Below are 18967 nucleotides of genomic sequence, written 5' to 3' on the forward strand. Positions count from 1 at the left end.
TCATTTTAAAGGATGTAGTACATTCACGTAGGCTACACTGACTTACTACAGGTGAGATTTTACTCATATTTTCAATCCTATTTGTACATTATACAAATATTAAAGAAGAATATTTGCAGTAAATCACCCTACTGTAATTTCATAATATTAAAAGGTGTAGTACATTTACAGAACCTCACTAACTTACTACAGGTGAGATTTTACTCATATTTTCATTCATCATTTTATAGTACACAAATATTGAAGAGGAATATTTACAGAAAATCACTCTACCGTATTTTTATGATTTTAAAGGGTGTAGTATGTTCGTATAAGCCACACTGACTTACCACAGGTGAGATCCTACTCTTATTTTCATTCATATTTTTACAGTATACAAATATTGAAGAAAAATATTTACAGTAAAACAACCCTACTATAATCTCATGGTATTAAAGGGTGTAGTACATTCACAGAGACCTCACTAACTTACTACAGGTGAGCTTTTACTCATATTTTCATTCATAATTTAATATAGTACACAAATATTTAATAATAATATTTACAGTAAATCACCCTACTGTAATTTTTATTTTAAAGGATGTTGTGCATTCACATAGGACAGACTGGCTTACTACAGGTGAGATTTTACCCATATTTTTATTCAGATTTGTACAGAACACACATATTGAAGAAGAATATTTACAGTAAATCACCCTACAGTAATTTCATAATATTAAAAGGTGTAGTACATTCACAGAGACCTCACTAACTTATACAGGTGAGATTTTACTCATATTTTCATTCATATTTGTACAGTATACAAATATTGAAGAAAAATATTTACAGTAAATCACCCTACTGTCATTTCATGTTCACAACTGACATTTTTTCAACCGCATTTCAACGATGAAGCCTGGCCATATGCGGGCTGTTTTTCAACCTTTCAACATTCAACGTTGTACCAACCTTATTTCAACGTTCAAAACACATTTGTCCTTATTTCAACCTTATTTCAAGGTTTAAGGTCGGTCGTGCCGGCTGGGAACCGACGTTGCCTATAATGAGTTAACCGTTGTGAATGAGTTAAGGTAAGCACATTAAACAATGTCCAATCGTGCACTTGCACACTGATTCATCATGGATAATGTATTCAATCCCTGCAAATTTGAACTATCCCAGGTTTCTCTTATGAAGTTGTAGTCATGCTGCAACACGCAAAAACGCCAGCAGGGGGTGATATGCGTTAATAGGGATGTTGTAAAAACACTGGTTCTGTTATAGGATTTGACCATGTAATTTCTGTAAATACCTCCTACTACGTAAAGAGGAAGCATATGACTAAAACAGAAACTGATATGAGCATTCATACTACTCAACACTCAGCTGAGTTGGTCTACAGCCAAAAGAAGTCATTTATTTATCTTTAAGTCAGTGCACCGGATGCTTCAGTCTATAAACCTGTAAGTACCCATTTATATTTTTAAATAATATAAATGCTGTTTATGATGTTAATATTTTCTTTCTTTCTTTAATAATGTTAATGATACTGATTATTTTATTTAGCACAGATTTTCTAATTTAGCCTTTGAATATGCTACAAGATTTCCAATTTATTTAGTATGCGTGATATTTAATCATATAATTTATATTGAATAATTCCTTAAAAGTTCATAATATAAAAATATATTTGCATTTATAATCTTGTAACACTCTGTAAAACGTGATAAGATCACTTAATTTGTTGAATTAGACACATTGTTTATTTACTGAATAATTTTAAGGCAATGGTTTTACTCTCTCAAGTCAAGTTAATCGTTGTATATTGTTTTACATACTAATAAAAGAGATTATTAGATAAGACAAGATAGATTTATTTGGAAGAAACTGCACTATTTTGGCCATTGAGTAAAATGTATTGTATGGTGCATTGTAAATAAAATTCACCTCACTTTTTACATCTTCGGGTAAAACCGAACTTTCTTTTTTTTTCGTGAACCTGGATTTTGCATCTCTCAGTAGATTCATGAGAGTCTCAATGATCAATATGCTATAGAAGTACTTAGAGAGGTTTTCAAAAACATCCACACTAGGGCTGCACGATACTGGAAAACTGTGACATCGCGATATTTTGTATTTCTGCAATATATATTGCGGTATACAGTATCTATACAAGTCAAGCAAATGATTCAATAGCGATATTTAGAAATTATTTTTGGTCACATTATTTTAAAGTTCAACTTTTAGCAAACCATTATGACTTTTGCTTCAATAAACCCCTAATTCGCGCCTTATTAATAGTAATTAAGGTAGTTTAGGAATTGGATATAGGATTAGGGATGTAGAATAAGGTCATACAGAATATGTGCTTTAGAAGTATACTAAGCAGCAGGCAATAGCTCAATAACCACTGCATAACCCAACAGTCAACTTTATCAAATTAAATGTTATGTTGAAATGTTAAAGTTGAAATGAAATACATTTTAAGTGTACTCTGTTAAAATAGTTTGATTAAAAATACCCCAACATATAACCCAACTATAGGTTACTATAGTACCTTCCCAACTAAAGGTTATTTTAACCCAATGCATTGGGTTATATAATTTATCCCAATGCATTGGGTTATTTTGATTAAATGTTATTTTTTTTCCATTCTGGTATTACTATTACTACTATTTATTTTATAATTATGGCTGTGTAAATAAATAATTGTCTAAGCTGTGTCCTAAAGGTGAGAATGATGGCTGAATATCCCAAATATGAGTATCATTTATTTAAAAAAAAAAAAAAAAAAAACGTAGAGATGAACACGTGAGGTAGAGAAATCACTTTATCCATTTAATATAGACCGGCTATGAAGTGGGCGTTTGCATCATCAATAATTAAGAGTGCTGGTGAAACAGAAATAAAAAAAACAACAGGGAGAGGTAATTTGTTAAAATATATATATATATATATATATATATATATATATATATATATATATATATATATATATATATATATATATATATATATATATATATTATTGCTCTAAAGCTTAAACTTTATAACGCAAAAACAAAACTTTGCACGAATATTAATACAGCGGTTTTGTGTCAGTTAAATCAGTTGACTGTTGAAATTGAAAAGTTTAACCCAACTGGTTGAGTTATAATATAAATAACCCAATAAAGGTTATATATAACCCAACAAAGCACCAAATATTTAACCCAACTGGTTGAGTTAATAATAAATAACCTAATAAAGGTTCAAAATAACCCAACAAAGCAGCAAATACGTCTAACTCAACCATTGGGTTAAATAAATAACTCAACATTTCTTAGTGTGTAGTTAGTTGACTCAACATTTACTGAAAGTGAATTCTACTCATATGAAAATTAAATACCTCATTAGCAGGGCCAGATGGAATCTGCGGATGGTTTTTTTTGCCATTTCTGCAGAGAATTTTGGTAAAAATCTGCAGATTTCTGTGGAATTATTTTGGGAGAATCGTAACTAAAGACCTTATTTATTGAAATAAAAAGTAATACCTTTTAAACTTTGATTTAATGTTTAAATTGCAAATCTAACTAGATTCACTTTATTTGGTAAACAAAGCAAGTCTCTCATATAATATATCTACTAAAAGACAAAAAAATATAAAACTGTACAAACTGTACTGTATATAAATCAAATGAAGATTTTCATATTAGTCAATAATAGTACTGTAATTAGTTAATAAAGTTAATAAAATTTAGATAATAATAGATAGATCAGTTAATACATTTAGATTTACACACATTTATTCAAGTAAATAAACAGAATTAAAGATGGGCTAAAAATCTGCCGAAATCTGCGGAATTCTATGGAAAATCAGCGGAATTCTGCGCACACAAATTCCGTGTGGGCCTACTCATTACTTCAAGTTAAATGGAGTAAGTTCACAGTACTTATATAGATTAGTTTTTGAACTTAAAGGGCTCTATTTTGACGGTCCATGCGCAGAGCGCAAAACGCAGGGCGCAAACGCTTTCAGGGCGCTTTCAGTTGCGTTTTTGCTAATTTAAGGATGGGAAAATCTGCTTTGCGCCGTGGCACATGGTCTAAAAGGGTTGAGTTTATTTTCTTAATGAGTTATAAGTGTGTTTTGAGAATAAACCAATTAGAGTCTCATCTCCCATTCCCTTTAAGAGCCAGCTGCGTCGCGCCAAGAGCACATTCGCTATTTACAGGACGCAAAGTAAGTCTAAATGGAAAAAATGAGCACTTCACTAGCAAACAGTTAACAGTTTTTTTTTTACAGAAAACTGTTAAACAGAGCATCTACTGCGTAAGAATGAGAGATAATGGATCACTTTCACATTCGCTCTTGGATAGGGAAACCTTTACGCACAGACATCAATTAGTCTATAAATAAATAATTTTGTTTGTTAATCGCTTACAAAACGTTTCAAAACTTCAGTTCTAATTTCCAGCAAACAAATAAATGAACAATAATAACAAAATGTGCTCAAAAACCTGAGTTATATCCTAAAACACATGCTGTGCCCCATATGGTCTAAAACCTGACAGGTGGGCAAATCTAAGCTTGTTTTTAATAAAACAAATATAAATATGGATATAATAAATAATGCTGCTAATAAAAATAACATTATACAAAAGCAAATTGTTATGAATGAACTGAAAAAGCCTCCAGAGATGAAGAAGACATAAAAGCAGTGATTTTTTATATTTATGTAGGCTAGAAAATAATATGTTTTGTAATATTTTAATACTTTATATTTATATCCTTTATCTATTCTTAATATATCCTATATATATCCTTAATATGTAAATTTTTTCATATGTAAAGATATTTGCCTATTGCTCTCTTGTGCGTATTAAGCAGTGTGTAAGCGAGGCGCAACTCTGCGCCGGAGTTTAGAGCGGGTTAGTTTTGGTCTAATGAAAAATCTATTATAGTTTCTCAAAATAGCAACAATGAGCAGTGCCCCTCAGAACGCCTTCTTTTTTAGACCAGAACGCCTATGGGTGCACATATGAGCGCTAATGCATTTGCTATTTAAACCGCGTAGCGCAACGCCTCAAAACGACTCTTGCGCCAAGCTGAAACTACCAAAAGACTACTGTGCCGCGTCTTGCGCCACACTGCGCCGAGTGTATGATAGGGCCCAAATGGTTTAATGCAATCAGTTTCCTCAAACATTTTGAGTTACCTTAACTTTTTGGGTTTTACAGAGTAGCAACTAAGTAATAGTGAGAATTGGTCCTTAAAGTGTTACCAAATGTATTCATTTAGGTTGAATAGAGCAGTGAATCATGCATAAAATGTAATAAACGAATTACAAGCATAGACACATGCAATGAATCAAAGATGTGTAAATGTAAAAATTACACTGCAAAGTCAACTCAGCATTGCAGATCTATGCGATGTGACTGATGCACACATTCCTATATCGATGCTGAAACAATATATTGTGCAGCCCTAATTCACACACACACAGTAACTTTCTTCAGTTCTTAATAAACTAACATTGCTAAAATCTGTCTGATACTTATTTTGACTCAACAGCTCAACGTCTCGAAGGACAGACCATGTCGAATCACTCCGAAGTGGGGATTTACCTGAGCTCTCACACAGAGAACATCCTGCTTGCAGTCTTCTACATGCTCGTCTTCATCCTCTCAGTCCCAAGCAATGCTCTGGCCCTATGGTTGTTCTGCCATCGCAACACCACCAAAACGCCTTCAAAAGTGTATTTGAAGCACCTGGCAATAGCGGATATGTCCTACATATTAGTGCTCCCCATGCGAGTGATCTATCACCTGTCTGACTGTCATTGGCCTCTTGGCGAAGTGGCTTGTCGCGTAGCGGGCTTCCTGTTTTATGTCAACCTCTACTGCAGCATGTACTTTATGGCCTGCATCAGCGTGGATCGATTGTTGGCTTGCGTTTTACCCCACAAAGCTAAAAACATGCGAAAGACCAGGAATTCCAATGTGGTCTGTGCGGTCCTGTGGGTCATGGTGACCATTTCCATGATGCCCGTCCTGTTCTCCAGAAGCCAAGTGACTAGAGAATGGCAGAACGTGACAGTATGTGAAAAGCTATACATAGAGACGTCTTCCAATCCCACTGGAGCACTGGTGTCAATCGCTGTTTCATTCCTCGTTCCTTTGGTTATTTTGAGTGTTTCTTATATTCTGATATTTTGGAGGGTCAAACAAATGACTTTTCAAGAACAGACGCCTGCACAGCGCAAGGCCATGAGAATGATTGTACTTACGGTGGTCAACTTTGTGATTGCTTTTGTGCCGTATCACATTCACAGATTGTTTTTTATCAAACAGCATGAGGACATGTCAAGGTCAGAATCAGAAAGACGAATGCTGTATCTGGGAAATCGTATTACCTCAGCTTTGACGTGCGTCAGTGGTGTGTTGGATCCTGTCATGTACTTCTTTCTGGCTAGAAATTACCAAGAGACCTTGCTGCAGCTCTGTGGAAAAAGCCCCAAATATGAGCAATCCACCACATGATCAGACTGGAAAGGTCTCTTGACATCTTCTCTGCTGTTCTTACGCAGCCCTCGGGCATAACTGAACTCAGTATCACACGTGAGTTAAAGTGAAACTGGAAGAGCTTCATGGAGTTCATCATTACATTCAGAAACATAGCACACACTTTGATTCCTTTCACAACAAATGTGAAACTCATATTTAGAGATGAGAGTGTGTCATATGACAAGGTTATTATCCCTCATGTGAAATTATTCTTCTTTTTCCAAAAATTCCCAAAGTGCTGTTCAATGTAGAGACATTGTCAACACAGTTTTAAACATCATACATATACATACACACACACACACTACCTGTTTTAGAAACAACAAATAGTAACTTAATTTCTAGTTGATTATTTGGTATCAGAAGTGGCTCACATGAAAGCCAAAGGCCTCTAGATTACAATTATTTTACCAAAATAAATATGATCCTGCCATGATTTTTAATTATTTAATTAAGTCAGTAAGGTCTGACTTTGCTTAGACAAAGGTCTTGTCACTTAACAGAAATAATGTACTGTATAAAATATAAAGTCATGGTGCAGTGGAAAAATAGTTAATAATGTGTATGACTCCCATGAGCTTGGAGGACTGCATGCATACATCTCTGCAATGACTCAAATAGCTTATTAATAAACTCATCTAAGGGCAAAGAAAGCTTTGGATTTATCTTCAGTGGCTCCTCCTTCATCTCACCCCAGACATGCTCAATAATGTTCAAGTCTGGTAACTGGGCTGGCCAATCCTAGAGCACCTTGACCTCCTTTGCTTTCAGGAACTTTGATGTGGAGGCTGAAGAATGAGGAGCGCTGACCTGCTGAAGAATTTGCCCTCTCCTGTGCTTTGTAATGTAATGGGCAGCACAAATGTCTTGATACCTCAGGCTGTGGATGTTGCCATCCACTTTTAAGGGATCAAACCCAGTCTGGCCATAGTCTGCACATGCTCATGCCATCAGGCAGGCATTACAGAAGCCTGAGGAGCAAATCAGTGCGGTATCGTGATAGTTTTTATCCTGTCATTATAAGACATGTGAATAATATGGTACACTCTCAGATATAAAGGTATCACTGTCACTGGGGTGGTACCTTTTCAATAGGTACACATTTGTACTTCAAGGTAATACATTGTAATATTGATACCTTAAAAGTATATGTTAGTACCAAAATTTTTAAGAGGAACACTTTTGTACTTTTTAGGTTCTAATGTGTACCCTTGAGGTATTAATAAGGACCTTTAAGGTACAAATTTGTATCTTTTGAAAAGGTACCACCCCAGTGACAGCTCGTGTACCTTTATTTCTAAGAGTGTATTTTAAATACTATTCAATAGCCAGTATGGAATAATAAATCAATAAATAGTTAAATTTGCACAAAATGTTAATATTATAACTAATATTCTGCAATACTTATTTAAGTATTAATTTATTCCTTTCTGTGATTTTTTTAAAAGACAAAAATAAATGTATATATTATATATATATATATATATATATATATATATATATATATATATATATATATATATACACATACATACATACATACATACATACATACATACATACATACATACATACATACATACATACATATATATATATATATATATATATATATATATATGCAGATATGCAGCTCCAAAAAAAATCATACACCTTGAAAGAATTGCTTTATTTTTCATATAATCAAATTGCGTTCCAAATTACTTTTCCAGCCTTTGAAATGTTTTGTAGCCTTCTCCATGGTGTAATGTGAGCAAAGGTATGCACTAAAAGACTGTCTCTAAAAGAAAAGTATTATACGAAATTCTTTAAAAAGAAAAGATTCACTCTTTTGTTGCAAAAAAAAAAAAAAAAAAAAAACTCTTGCTCTTCCTCAATTGGCAAATATATGAAAAATAATTAATATTTAACAGGAAGAATAATAATTTTGTCTTCAACTTTAGAGGTGTGACAGGATTAGCTCTATTTACCTTTTTGTGTCAATATTTTTAATATATTCAGTAACTAATTTATGATTTATCAATGTTTTGTATGTGTTACAGTGCTTGTTTGTGTAATACAGTGCAATACAGCTTTAGTTGTTTTTTTTTCTGTCGTTCTTTTCTGTGCATTTCAATGATTGGAAGATTGGTGGATTGGAAGGAATACAATATAAAGACTGTGTATACTTTTTTGTTAAATCAACTTTGCAATATTTAAACCACTTAGTTTTGTCAATTTACCATGAATATATATTTAATATGTTAATATATTCTTGTATGTATTTTAATAGCTACAGTAATAATAAATATGTAGTTTCCATAAAAAGTGTTTTGTTTTTATACAAATATTTGTTTTACGCTAACTGACAATGTTAGTTTTTACACTGAATGAGGTTGGCCAGAAGACAGAGAATGACAGTAGTCTGTTTCACTAAATGTGCTTTAATAATAACCCTGTGTAAATAAAAATAAAAAAGCCATGACATTAAATACAGGGCGACATGGAGGCTCAGTGGTTAGCACTGTCACCTCACAGCAAGAGGTTCGCTGTTTCGAGTCCCGGCTGGGACAGTGGGCATTTCTTTATGTAGTTTGCATGTTTTCCCCGTGTTGTCATGGGTTTCCTCAGAGTGCTCCGGTTTTCCCCACTGTACAAAGACATGCAATATAGATGAACTGGATAAACTAAATTGGCAATAGTGTATGTGTGTGAATGAGTGTGTATGGGTGTTTCGCAGTACTGGGTTGCAGCTGGAAGGGCATCCACTGAGTAAAACATATGATGGATAAGCATTTCATGGCGACCCCTGATAAATAAAGGGACTAAGCTGAAATGAAAATGAATGAATGAAGTTGGCGGTTCATTTCGCTGTGGTGACCCCTGATTAATAAAGGGGACTAAACCAAAGGAAAATGAATGGATGAATGACATATTATACAAAACATAAAAATAAAATCTTCTGAAATATTAATGCTTATATGAATAGGGTTAACACATATCTGTGTCAGTGCTAAATATTCCTCATTTATCTGAAAAATATGAAGATACACTGATACTGTATTTCAGTGCAATCAGTAACAGGGAATTTTATGTACACTAAAATGCCGAACACGGCGATGCAGTGGTGCAGTAGGTAGTGCTGTCGCCTCACAGCAAGAAGGTCGCTGGTTCGAGCCTCGGCTGAGTCAGTTGGCGTTTCTGTGTGGAGTTTGCATGTTCTCCCTGCGTTTGCGTGGGTTTCTTCCAGGTTTCCCCCACAGTCCAAACATTTACATTTAGTCATTTAGCAGACGCTTTTATCCAAAGCGACTTACAAATGAGGACTAGGATGCAATTTACACAACTATAAGAGCAACAATAAATAAGTGCTATAGGCAAAGTATTAGTAAAAAGTTTTTTTTTTTTTTTTTTTTTTTTAGTACAGTTAGTGGTATATCCAGAGAGGCAATTGCAGATTAGGAAGTAAAGAGGAGACAAAACATCAAAACATCAAGTGACTCTGCTGTTCTGATGCAGTTAGGGAGTTCATTCCACCAACTGGGCAGATTGAGCGTGAGCGTGAGCGAAAGTGATTTCTTCCCTGTTTGGGATGGAACCACGAAGCGACGTTCATTCACAGAACGTAAGTTTCTGGAGGGGACATAAATCTGCAGAAGTGAGAGCAGATAAGAAGGGGCGCAGCCAGAAGTCGCTTTGTAGGCAAACATCAGAGCTTTGAATTTGATGCGAGCAGCAACTGGCAGCCAGTGCAAACGGATGAGTAGCGGAGTGACATGTGCTCTTTTAGGTTTATTGAAAACCACTCGTGCAGCTGCGTTCTGGAGCAGCTGAAGAGGCTTGATAGAGTTAGCTGGGAGCCCGGCTAGTAGAGAGTTGCAGTAGTCCAGTTTGGAGAGAACAAGAGCTTGAACAAGGAGCTGAGTTGCATGTTCAGATAAGAAGGGTCGGATCTTTCTGATGTTATAGAGTGCGAATCTGCACGATCGAGCAGTTCTAGAAATGTGGTCAGAGAAGTTTAGTTGGTCATCAATCGTTACTCCAAGGCTTTTCACCATTTTGGATGCAGTAATGGTTGCCCAGTCCATCTGGATTGAAAAGTTATGGCCGTTTTTGCGAGGTTAAGCTGAAGATGATGATCTTTCATCCAGTGTGAAATGTCCAAGACATGTGGTATAGGTGAATTGGGGCTAAATTGTACGTAGTGTTTGAGTGTGTGCGAATGAGTGTGTGTGGATGTTTCCCAGGGATAGGTTGGGGCTGTGTAGAAAACATAACTCTTTTTTTTTTCTTTTCTCAGAGTTATCCTTGATTCTCTAGTATGTTGTGTAGGTTTTGCCTAAAGAGATGTTAAATCGTTTACCTTACAGTCGTTCTTTACTCTATATATTTTAATATTACAATTTTATTATGCTCTGTCAAATTATATAATAACCGAAACTGGCCTTTGAGGAGATGTATTTTGTATACTAATGAAGCATTTTGCAGAAGGAGCTATCTTGGACAAGAAATATGCAGCAGAAACAAACAAAAAAAAAAAACATGCGTCTCTCGCCTCTGATTTCCTGTGTAACCATTTATGAAAACATATTGGAGCCTATGGAGGTCTCTAAGCATGTGCATTTAACTGGTTCAGTTCCTCTGTGCAGAAAAGAGGAACTAGAGATGGTGCAGAAAAGCTGACAGAGACAACCCACCTTCTCCTTCTTCTGTGTATATAAACTGGGTCTTTAGTCTTAAGAGAACACTCGCAGAGCGCCTGGTGTGTTCTCTTGGATAGCATTGTATAACCAATAGGACACATTTGTGCGACACAGGGCCCTAACCGAATTATTCATTTGTATTTGATAAATTACTAATATTTTTTAAATTGATCTCCACCTCCTGAGTTTGTATTGAACACGCATGGAATTGATTATAAATTCCAACAGCTGAAAGGGCATCAGCAGCGTAAAAAACGTATTGGATAAGTTGGTGGTTCATTTCGCTGTGGCGACCCTAGATTAGTAAAGGGACTAAGCTGAAAAGAAAATGAATGAATGCCGAACAAAGATTAGACTGCAGCATATATTAAAGGCTTTGTTACTTACATGTATATCAAAAGGTGAGCTTGACCACATAATTTATTCACCTTCATTCAGGACTTCTACACTGTAAAAAATTATATGATCAATTAGTCATTACAGCATATGTTTTTTAACTTATTAAACTAAGGTAATCATGTTCTAACTTAATTTTATAAGTTATACAAGCTGTTTTAAGTCAGTTTAACAAAATATAAGTTCAATGGACTCACAAAGTTAATCTAATTCAACTTAAACGTTTAAGGCAACCAGGATTTATTACAGTGTATGTATTTTTAAGAAGAACAAAATACAACAATAAAATAAATAACTGTTCGATTTTGAGTATGATATATATACATTTTCATTTATTTTTTTTTATAAGGGTTCTTTTACAGCATCAATGTTGTAACATAATTCATACAATCAGTTAAATAGACTTGAGCATTTTGGTTGTTAAAGCATGAAGAGAGATGAGTTTTTTTTCAGCGGGCTTGCACAGAAATTCCATTGAAAATACTAGGGTAAAATTAATTTCTATATTTTAAAGACTTGGTGCGGAAAAATAGATTTTAATGCAGTGTTTGTTTGGTGAAATACCCACTTTATATCGTATCTCAGCCAAGCAGTGAAGATCTTTTTTTTTTAAAGAAATCCGATCTTAAACGTTGTGATTTTGTATGAGACAACAAATAACAGGAAGCCCTGGGGCTGGCTGGCTGAAATTAAAAGTGCGTGTGTATATACCCCATTTAAATGCACTGGCCGTGTTGTAAAGGTGGTGGATTTTACCCAGAATATAGGTGACTTTCTTCAGCAGAACATTAAAGAAGATTTTGATGTTGTTTGAAGAAACTGAGGTCCTTGATGTTTCATTAAATGCAAGTCAACAACTATTTTGAGAGTTAGAATACATTTGGAGATAAAATTCTAATTAATAGGGCCCCTGACGAAACATTGAGTACTTATAAAGCAAAACTGCATTTTTAGAGTCTAAAAACACATTATTACCATGGTGCCAGATGGAACAGTTCTTATGAAGGACATGATGAGTTTTGTGAGTAAATAAACACATACAGACAAAACCAAACAAATGTAATACACTGAACGATACACTGAGCAAAATTTATATTTTTTTATATTATTAACAGATTTATTAAAATAATATTTTAGTCACCAAACATATTTAGAAATTGAAAGATAAAACTTTAAAATGTATGCAAAATATGGCAAAAATAAATTACAATGTCCAAAAGTTCAACAAAATTTTAGTTATTTTTGTTTCTCTTGATTTTCTGCTTTTTTTTTTTTAAACTATTTTATTTCATATTTCTTACTAACGTATAAATTTGGGCTACCAATTTTTTGATCGTTATCGTACGTTATTTTGTTAGATTAACTCCAGATCAGGATTCAGCACAGACTAATCTTATGTATATGCATAAATATAATTATACTTTAATTAGCATTGTAAAGAAAATATTAATTTAAATGAGAGATTTTTTGGGGGGTGTACTTATATGTGCCAAGCACTGTATACATATTTTTTCTTACCTCTGTTCTTAGCCACATCAATTTAAGTTCACAGGAGTCTGGAGCACACGTTTCTGATAGAATTTGACCTGGGAAAGCCAACTACAATAAATGGATGTGACCATCCGGTGAATGTGCTGAAATCTTATCCACAGCTCCTAAACACCAGGCTGGATTCCTGTAAAGCAATATTGTTTTGATGAGAAATCTCACAATCCTCACTACCACAAACAGTTTAAATTCAGAAACATAAAGTTTTGAACAATACAGCTTCAAAATCACAATTAGGTTTGACTATCATTTTGTTGTAAAGTAAATACATTTCAATTAACCTGAAACGCACAACAGGGTTGTAGTTTACTTCCAAAAGTGTCTGGCTGCAGACTTGCACATGCTCAAAAGGCTTCAGTGAAACATTTTGGTCTCTTTGAAGACCCGTAGAAGAAGGCGTGCCTAGTAACGCGGTTGTCAGGAACAAGTTGTGGAAAAGCGTGTACAACGATAAGATTTGTTTATCTTTCTGCCTTATATACCAGCGAAGTTTATGAAAGCGTTTCCTAATGATTCATATTTTGGGTTTTAATATCGGTTTTGACTAAGTTCATCGTCCTGGAGCTCCTTCGTTTTTTCGCTTGGGTGGAGTATTTTTCTTCACCCTTCTGGGGAACGTCTCGCTTATCGTCTCCAGGTTGACCACGGGATTTTAAGACCACCGTTAAAGGTTAAGTTTATTATAAAATATGCTAAATATTGTCAAATATTATCATAAACGTCGATCGTGTGTTTGATTTTGGTGTTACTGTAAAATAGAGCGTTTACCTAATGGCACGTCACACCAAATAAACATGTTGTTTGCATGTTTGCATAACTTATCTAACGTTACAAGTTTTGATCACTGTTCATTTAAAAACATTCTCTTTCATGATACACTAAGTAATGTTGCACATTTAAGCACTAATTCAGATTGCAAACACTTAATTTAATTTTTGTTTATAATATGAACGTATTTATTACAGTTTTGGAACAATACAAATGTAAATAAAAGAGGAAGAATTTTAATTTTGTGGTTAACTAAGTTTTTATGCACTGGGGCTGACGTAGCAATATTTTATTTTTATACAATACATATTGCGATTATCGTATATAATTTCAATAGATAAATTGAATAGCTCTATTTGGAAAGAATTGACATGATTTTACATTGATGGTTTTGTAAAGTGCATCTTCATTAAAAATAATAAACCAATCAAAAGTATTAATAAAACAGAGCAAATATATAAATGAAAATATAACAACATTTTTTTTTTTCTGGGAGTCTAGCAGTATTTAGGGAGACAAATTGAGTAATCAATTAATTGATGTATTAATCAATTTAATATTTAATATGAATTAAATGTAAAATAATGTAGTTTTCATTATGTGTATATATACTTAAATACAATTAATCTTTCTTAAAGTTTAAACATTTTAATTTCTTGTTCAAGAATGCTTTAAATGCTTACACAATCACACACCTTAAAAACACATCAACTGTGTCTCCTGGGGCCTGTTTCAGAAAGCAGGTTAAGTTAAAACTCAGAGTAGTTTAACCCTGAAATGAGAGAAACTCTGGGTTTTCCGTTTCAAAATGGCAGGTTTGTTAAACTCGAGAAAGCAGGGTAAGTCAAGCCTGTTTCTAAAAGAGAGTTAACTTTAACTCAGAGTAAGTTACCGTGGTGAATCTAACCTGGTCCGGAGCAGGTTTTATTCCCCAAACTCTGAGTTTCTGTCTGTCTCCTCCCTTTTTAAAGATGAAGCGGTATTTCTCGCATTAGTCTTACATTTCCACACACCTATTTTAGAGCTCATTTTGGAGATGTGCATAAAAAAGATTGATGGAAACGTCATGATTCACATAACTTTTGAAAATACGCATAATAAAACATGTGCATAACTGAGTAGGTTAAACTTTTATTTGATAAGATGCGCATAAACTACGAAGTGCACTTAACAAATTACAGTATGTACATTAAAAAAAGCTTTGTTAGAGATGATGATGAAAATGTGTGTGAATGTACAAACCAGCAGACTGAGCACACTGCAGAACATCTTTAATGTTGTTTTAGTCATTCTAAAATGCCTTAACTGTTTCAGTATTAGTGTATATTATTAATTACCTCCGAGCGTTTGGAGCGTGTCTCCGCGTCTCATGGCTTCAAACGCCCCCACCTGTTCATTGTGTGTCAATTGTCTTCTGACTGAGGCTCAGGACAGGTACATTAATTAAATAAAAAATCATTGACGCAGCTTCTTCTACCGCAGTAAATTCTGTTTTTACTGTTGATATTTGGCGCAAGTTAATCAGGAAGTGACGATTGTGTTCTCTTCGACTCTTTGGATAAAAACGCTGCTTTATTTTTAGGCGTTATTCCAGTTTTGCACATTTATTATGTAATTTATGTAATAGCCTATTTTGATGGAAACATAGCTATTGCCTACATTTTTGTCACACACAGAACAAAGTCACGTACGAGGCTTGTCCTTTTTTCATAAATAATTAACCTTCGACATGCACTGTTACTAGATTAATGGGATTATTATTCTGTCTAAATTATTTTATTACTGCTTACCTTCTTAATGTTATATCAACCTCTATCACTTGATCAATAAAAAGGCAAACACATAACAAGTGCACTGTTAAATCTATTAAAACTGATAAAAGTGTATAAAAGTTTAGAAAAAAAGTATAAACATCACACATTACATTACTTATTTTATTATACTTAAAACGTTTAAATACTTAAAATTAAAAATTACGCATTAACTTGGGCAGCTGTTTTCCCACGCTGTCTCTGTTTCACTGATGGTTGCTTCTTTTTAAATATATACGCTCATATTTGCTATAACTTTGCATGAGCAGATCAAGTTCAGCTGGAGAAAGAAATGCTAAAATGCTCTCTTTTTTTAAGATGTTGCCATAGTCACTCGTAATTTCTGCGCTCCATTGATAATGCCTTTTTATAGTCACGGTGTGCGCGCTTAACTCTGAGTTGGTCTACTCAAAGTTGATTGACCCAACTCAGATCAGCTATTCTGAAACCGAAAACTCTGAGTTTTTAATCTCTCGGTAAATCAACTCAGAGTTCAAGTTTAAACTCCGAGTTGTTTGAACCTCCTTACTGAAACAGGCCCCTGGTCAACTATAATCTTGATTGTGCAATGTGCAGATGCGCACATTGCGATATCAATGTTGAAACGATATATTGTGCAGCTCTATCAGATTATATAATGACACATCTTATCAAATACTGCAGCACTTCAGCTCTAACGTGTTGGTGCGTCTACATAAATGATTTGACATGTCAGTGATGTATCTGTTTCCTGTTTTCAACAGAACCATCATGTAGCCTGCAATGCGGTTTGGTGACCGTTATATTTGTGGCACCTCTTATCAGTTGTTATGGGTACGGCATCCTCTCTGGTGAGCCCTGGTGAGGTGATTGAAGATGCGTATGGTGGCGAAGGAGGAGAAGCATGCGAGATACCAGTGGAGGTGAAGCCAAAGGCACGCCTGCTGCGGAGCTCCTTCCGTCGTGGGCCTCGTGTCATCGGTGCCAGCTTCAAATCCACCGGATCTGTGGAACTGGAGTACGCAGCGGAGTATGAGCGCCTCAGGAAAGACTACGAGATCTTCAGAGTCAGCAAGAACAATGAAATCACCTCCATGCAAAAGAAAGAAGCTAAGCTGGATGAGGAAAACAAGAGGTTGCGGGCTGAGCTGCAGGTTTGAGGGGGAATAAGATCATTTTGACTTTTTATGTGGGCCAATGATAAATAATAGTGGTTGGCAAATAAATAACTCGGCTACATTTAGAAATCTTGTTTAAAATGCATGTTCATGTTTAGAAGATACAGTAGTCCTCTTTTCATGAAAAAATGGAACTGTTGAGTTTATAAATAAACATTTGATTCATTACGGGTTTATACATGTTTTGCTGTACTTACCTATTTCATAACCTGGGGTGCGTTTCCCAAACAACAACATAACTCGCGGCTGAACTATCATAGTACGATGCATCGTTTGGGAAAGGAATGATGTAGTGACGAGTGTTTCCCAAAACTGTAGTTTCTCTGCTGCATATCCATCATTTGATCCATGTTAGTTATAAGGTATAACGTCCATAATGACACTCTAAATGGGGTGGGGTGTCTAGGTACTTCTTTAGAGAATAACCAACAGAATTTTTTGTGCAAATTATAAAGTACATCCATAAACTATTTATAGCGCTTCACTTTTTCCACATATTTTAAGTTACAGCCTTATTCCAAAATGTATTAAATTCATTTATTTTCTTCAAAATTCTACACACAATACCCCAAAATGACAATGTGAAAAAATATTGCAAATTTATTCAAAATCATAAACCTAAAAAATCACATGAAATCACATGTACATAAGTATTCACAGCCTTTGCTCAATACTTTGTTGATGCACCTTTGGCAGCAATTACAGCCTCAAGTCTTTGAATATGATGCCACAAGCTTGGCACACCTGTCTTTGGGACATTTTGCCCATTCCTCTTTGCAGTACCTCTCAAGCTCTATCAGGTTGGATGGGAAGTGATGGTGTACAGCCATTTTCAGATCTCTCCAGAGATGGAGGATTTAGGTCTGGGCTCTGGCTGGGCCACTTAAGGACATTCACCGAGTTGTTGTGAAGCCACTCCATTTATATTTTTGCAGGGTGCTTTGGGTCATTTTCCTGCTGGAAGATGAACTGTCACCCCAGTCTGAGATCAAGAGCACTCTGAAGCAGGTTTTCATTTAGGATGTCTCTGTACATTGCTGCATTCATCTTTCCCTCTATCCTGACTAGTCTTCCAGTTGCTGCTGCTGAAAATATCTCCACAGCCACCACCATGCTTCACTGTAGGAATGGTAATAGCCTGGTGATGAGCAGTGCCTGGTTTTCTCCAAATGTAACGCCTGGCATTCACTCCAAAAAGTTCAATTTTAGTCTCATCAGACCAGAGAATTTTCTTTCTTATGGTCTGAGAGTCCGTCAGGTGCCTTTTGGCAAATTCCAGGCAGGAAGTGGCTTTCGTCTGGCCACTCTATACAGGCCTAATTGGTGGATTGCTGCACAGATGGTTGTCCTTCTGTAAAGATCTTCTCTCTCCACAGAACCTCAGACAGAGTGACCATCAGGTTATTGATCACCTTGCTGACTAAGGCCCTTCTCCCTTGATCACTTAGCTTACAGTAGATGACCGGCCAGCTCTAGGAAGATTCCTGGTGGTTCCAAACATCTTCCACTTATGGATGATGTAGGCCACTGAGCTCATTGGAACTTTCAGAACAGCCGAATTTTTCTGTAACCTTCCACAGCCTTGTACCTCAAGACAATCCTGTCTCAAAAGTCTACAGACAATTCCTTTGTCTTCAAGCTTGGATTGTGCTTTCACCTGCACTGTCAACCCTGGGACCTTATATAGACAGGTGTATGCCTTTTCAAATCATGTCCAATCAACTGAATTTACCACAGGTAAACTCTAATTAAGCTGCTGAAACATCTTAAGAATGATCAGTGAAAACAGAATGTACCTGAGCTCAATTTAGAGCGAAGTGAAGCGCTATGAATACTTTCCACGCACTGTATCTTCCTAAGAAAGAAGCTCAAACAAGTCTAGGATCAGTAAATGATGATAGAATTTTCATTTTGAGTGAATTATGCCTTTAACATTGTTTCTTTCTTCAGTTTGTATGTTAAATAATTATTGTTTTGCTAATTCTTTGTTGGCGGTTCATTTCGCTGTGGCGACCCCAGATTAATAAAGGGACTAAACTGAAAAGAAAATGAATGAATGATTCTTTGTTTCTCTGTTTGT

At 35.1% G+C, this 18967-nt stretch overlaps 2 protein-coding genes and 2 long non-coding RNA genes across 7 annotated transcripts in view; 2 read left to right on the forward strand and 2 right to left on the reverse strand.

Moving 5' to 3' along the window:
• LOC141380824 (uncharacterized) overlaps nt 1-6461 on the reverse strand; it is a 36978-nt gene extending 30517 nt beyond the window's left edge. Inside the window, exon 1 of the long non-coding RNA XR_012399716.1 lies at nt 6375-6461. This is a non-coding gene — a long non-coding RNA (uncharacterized lncRNA). The remainder of the gene's footprint in view (nt 1-6374) is intronic.
• On the forward strand, nt 1315-7170 carry si:dkey-96n2.3. The gene is made up of 2 exons (XM_021470286.3): nt 1315-1442; nt 5534-7170. The coding sequence occupies exon 2, from the start codon at nt 5557-5559 to the stop codon at nt 6499-6501; it is 945 nt and encodes a 314-aa protein (XP_021325961.1). The 5' UTR covers nt 1315-1442; nt 5534-5556; the 3' UTR covers nt 6502-7170.
• A 2754-nt stretch (nt 7171-9924) lies between these two features.
• Nucleotides 9925-13515, reverse strand: LOC141380823 (uncharacterized). The gene is made up of 3 exons (XR_012399715.1): nt 13433-13515; nt 13122-13278; nt 9925-11655 (listed from the first exon to the last, which is right to left on the reverse strand). It is a non-coding gene; the product is annotated as an uncharacterized lncRNA (long non-coding RNA).
• Nucleotides 13516-13539: 24 nt separating this feature from the next.
• The window catches only part of nphp3 (nephronophthisis 3), a 55782-nt gene continuing 50354 nt past the window's right edge, over nt 13540-18967 (forward strand). The window contains exons 1-2 of one of the 4 annotated variants that reach the window (XM_073940468.1): nt 13540-13821; nt 16474-16863. Coding sequence is in view for 3 of the 4 variants with exons in the window: in XM_009297293.5 (XP_009295568.1) it covers nt 16540-16863 (324 nt within the window). In the remaining variant the exon portion in view is untranslated. Of the gene's footprint in view, nt 14635-16267; nt 16864-18967 lie in introns of all 4 variants that reach the window. The other 3 variants (XM_009297293.5, NM_001202441.1, XM_073940467.1) reach the window with 3 other exon arrangements.

The sequence above is a fragment of the Danio rerio genome, chromosome 24 (assembly GCF_049306965.1).
Source record: "Danio rerio strain Tuebingen ecotype United States chromosome 24, GRCz12tu, whole genome shotgun sequence".
Taxonomy (NCBI): Eukaryota; Metazoa; Chordata; class Actinopteri; order Cypriniformes; family Danionidae; genus Danio; species Danio rerio.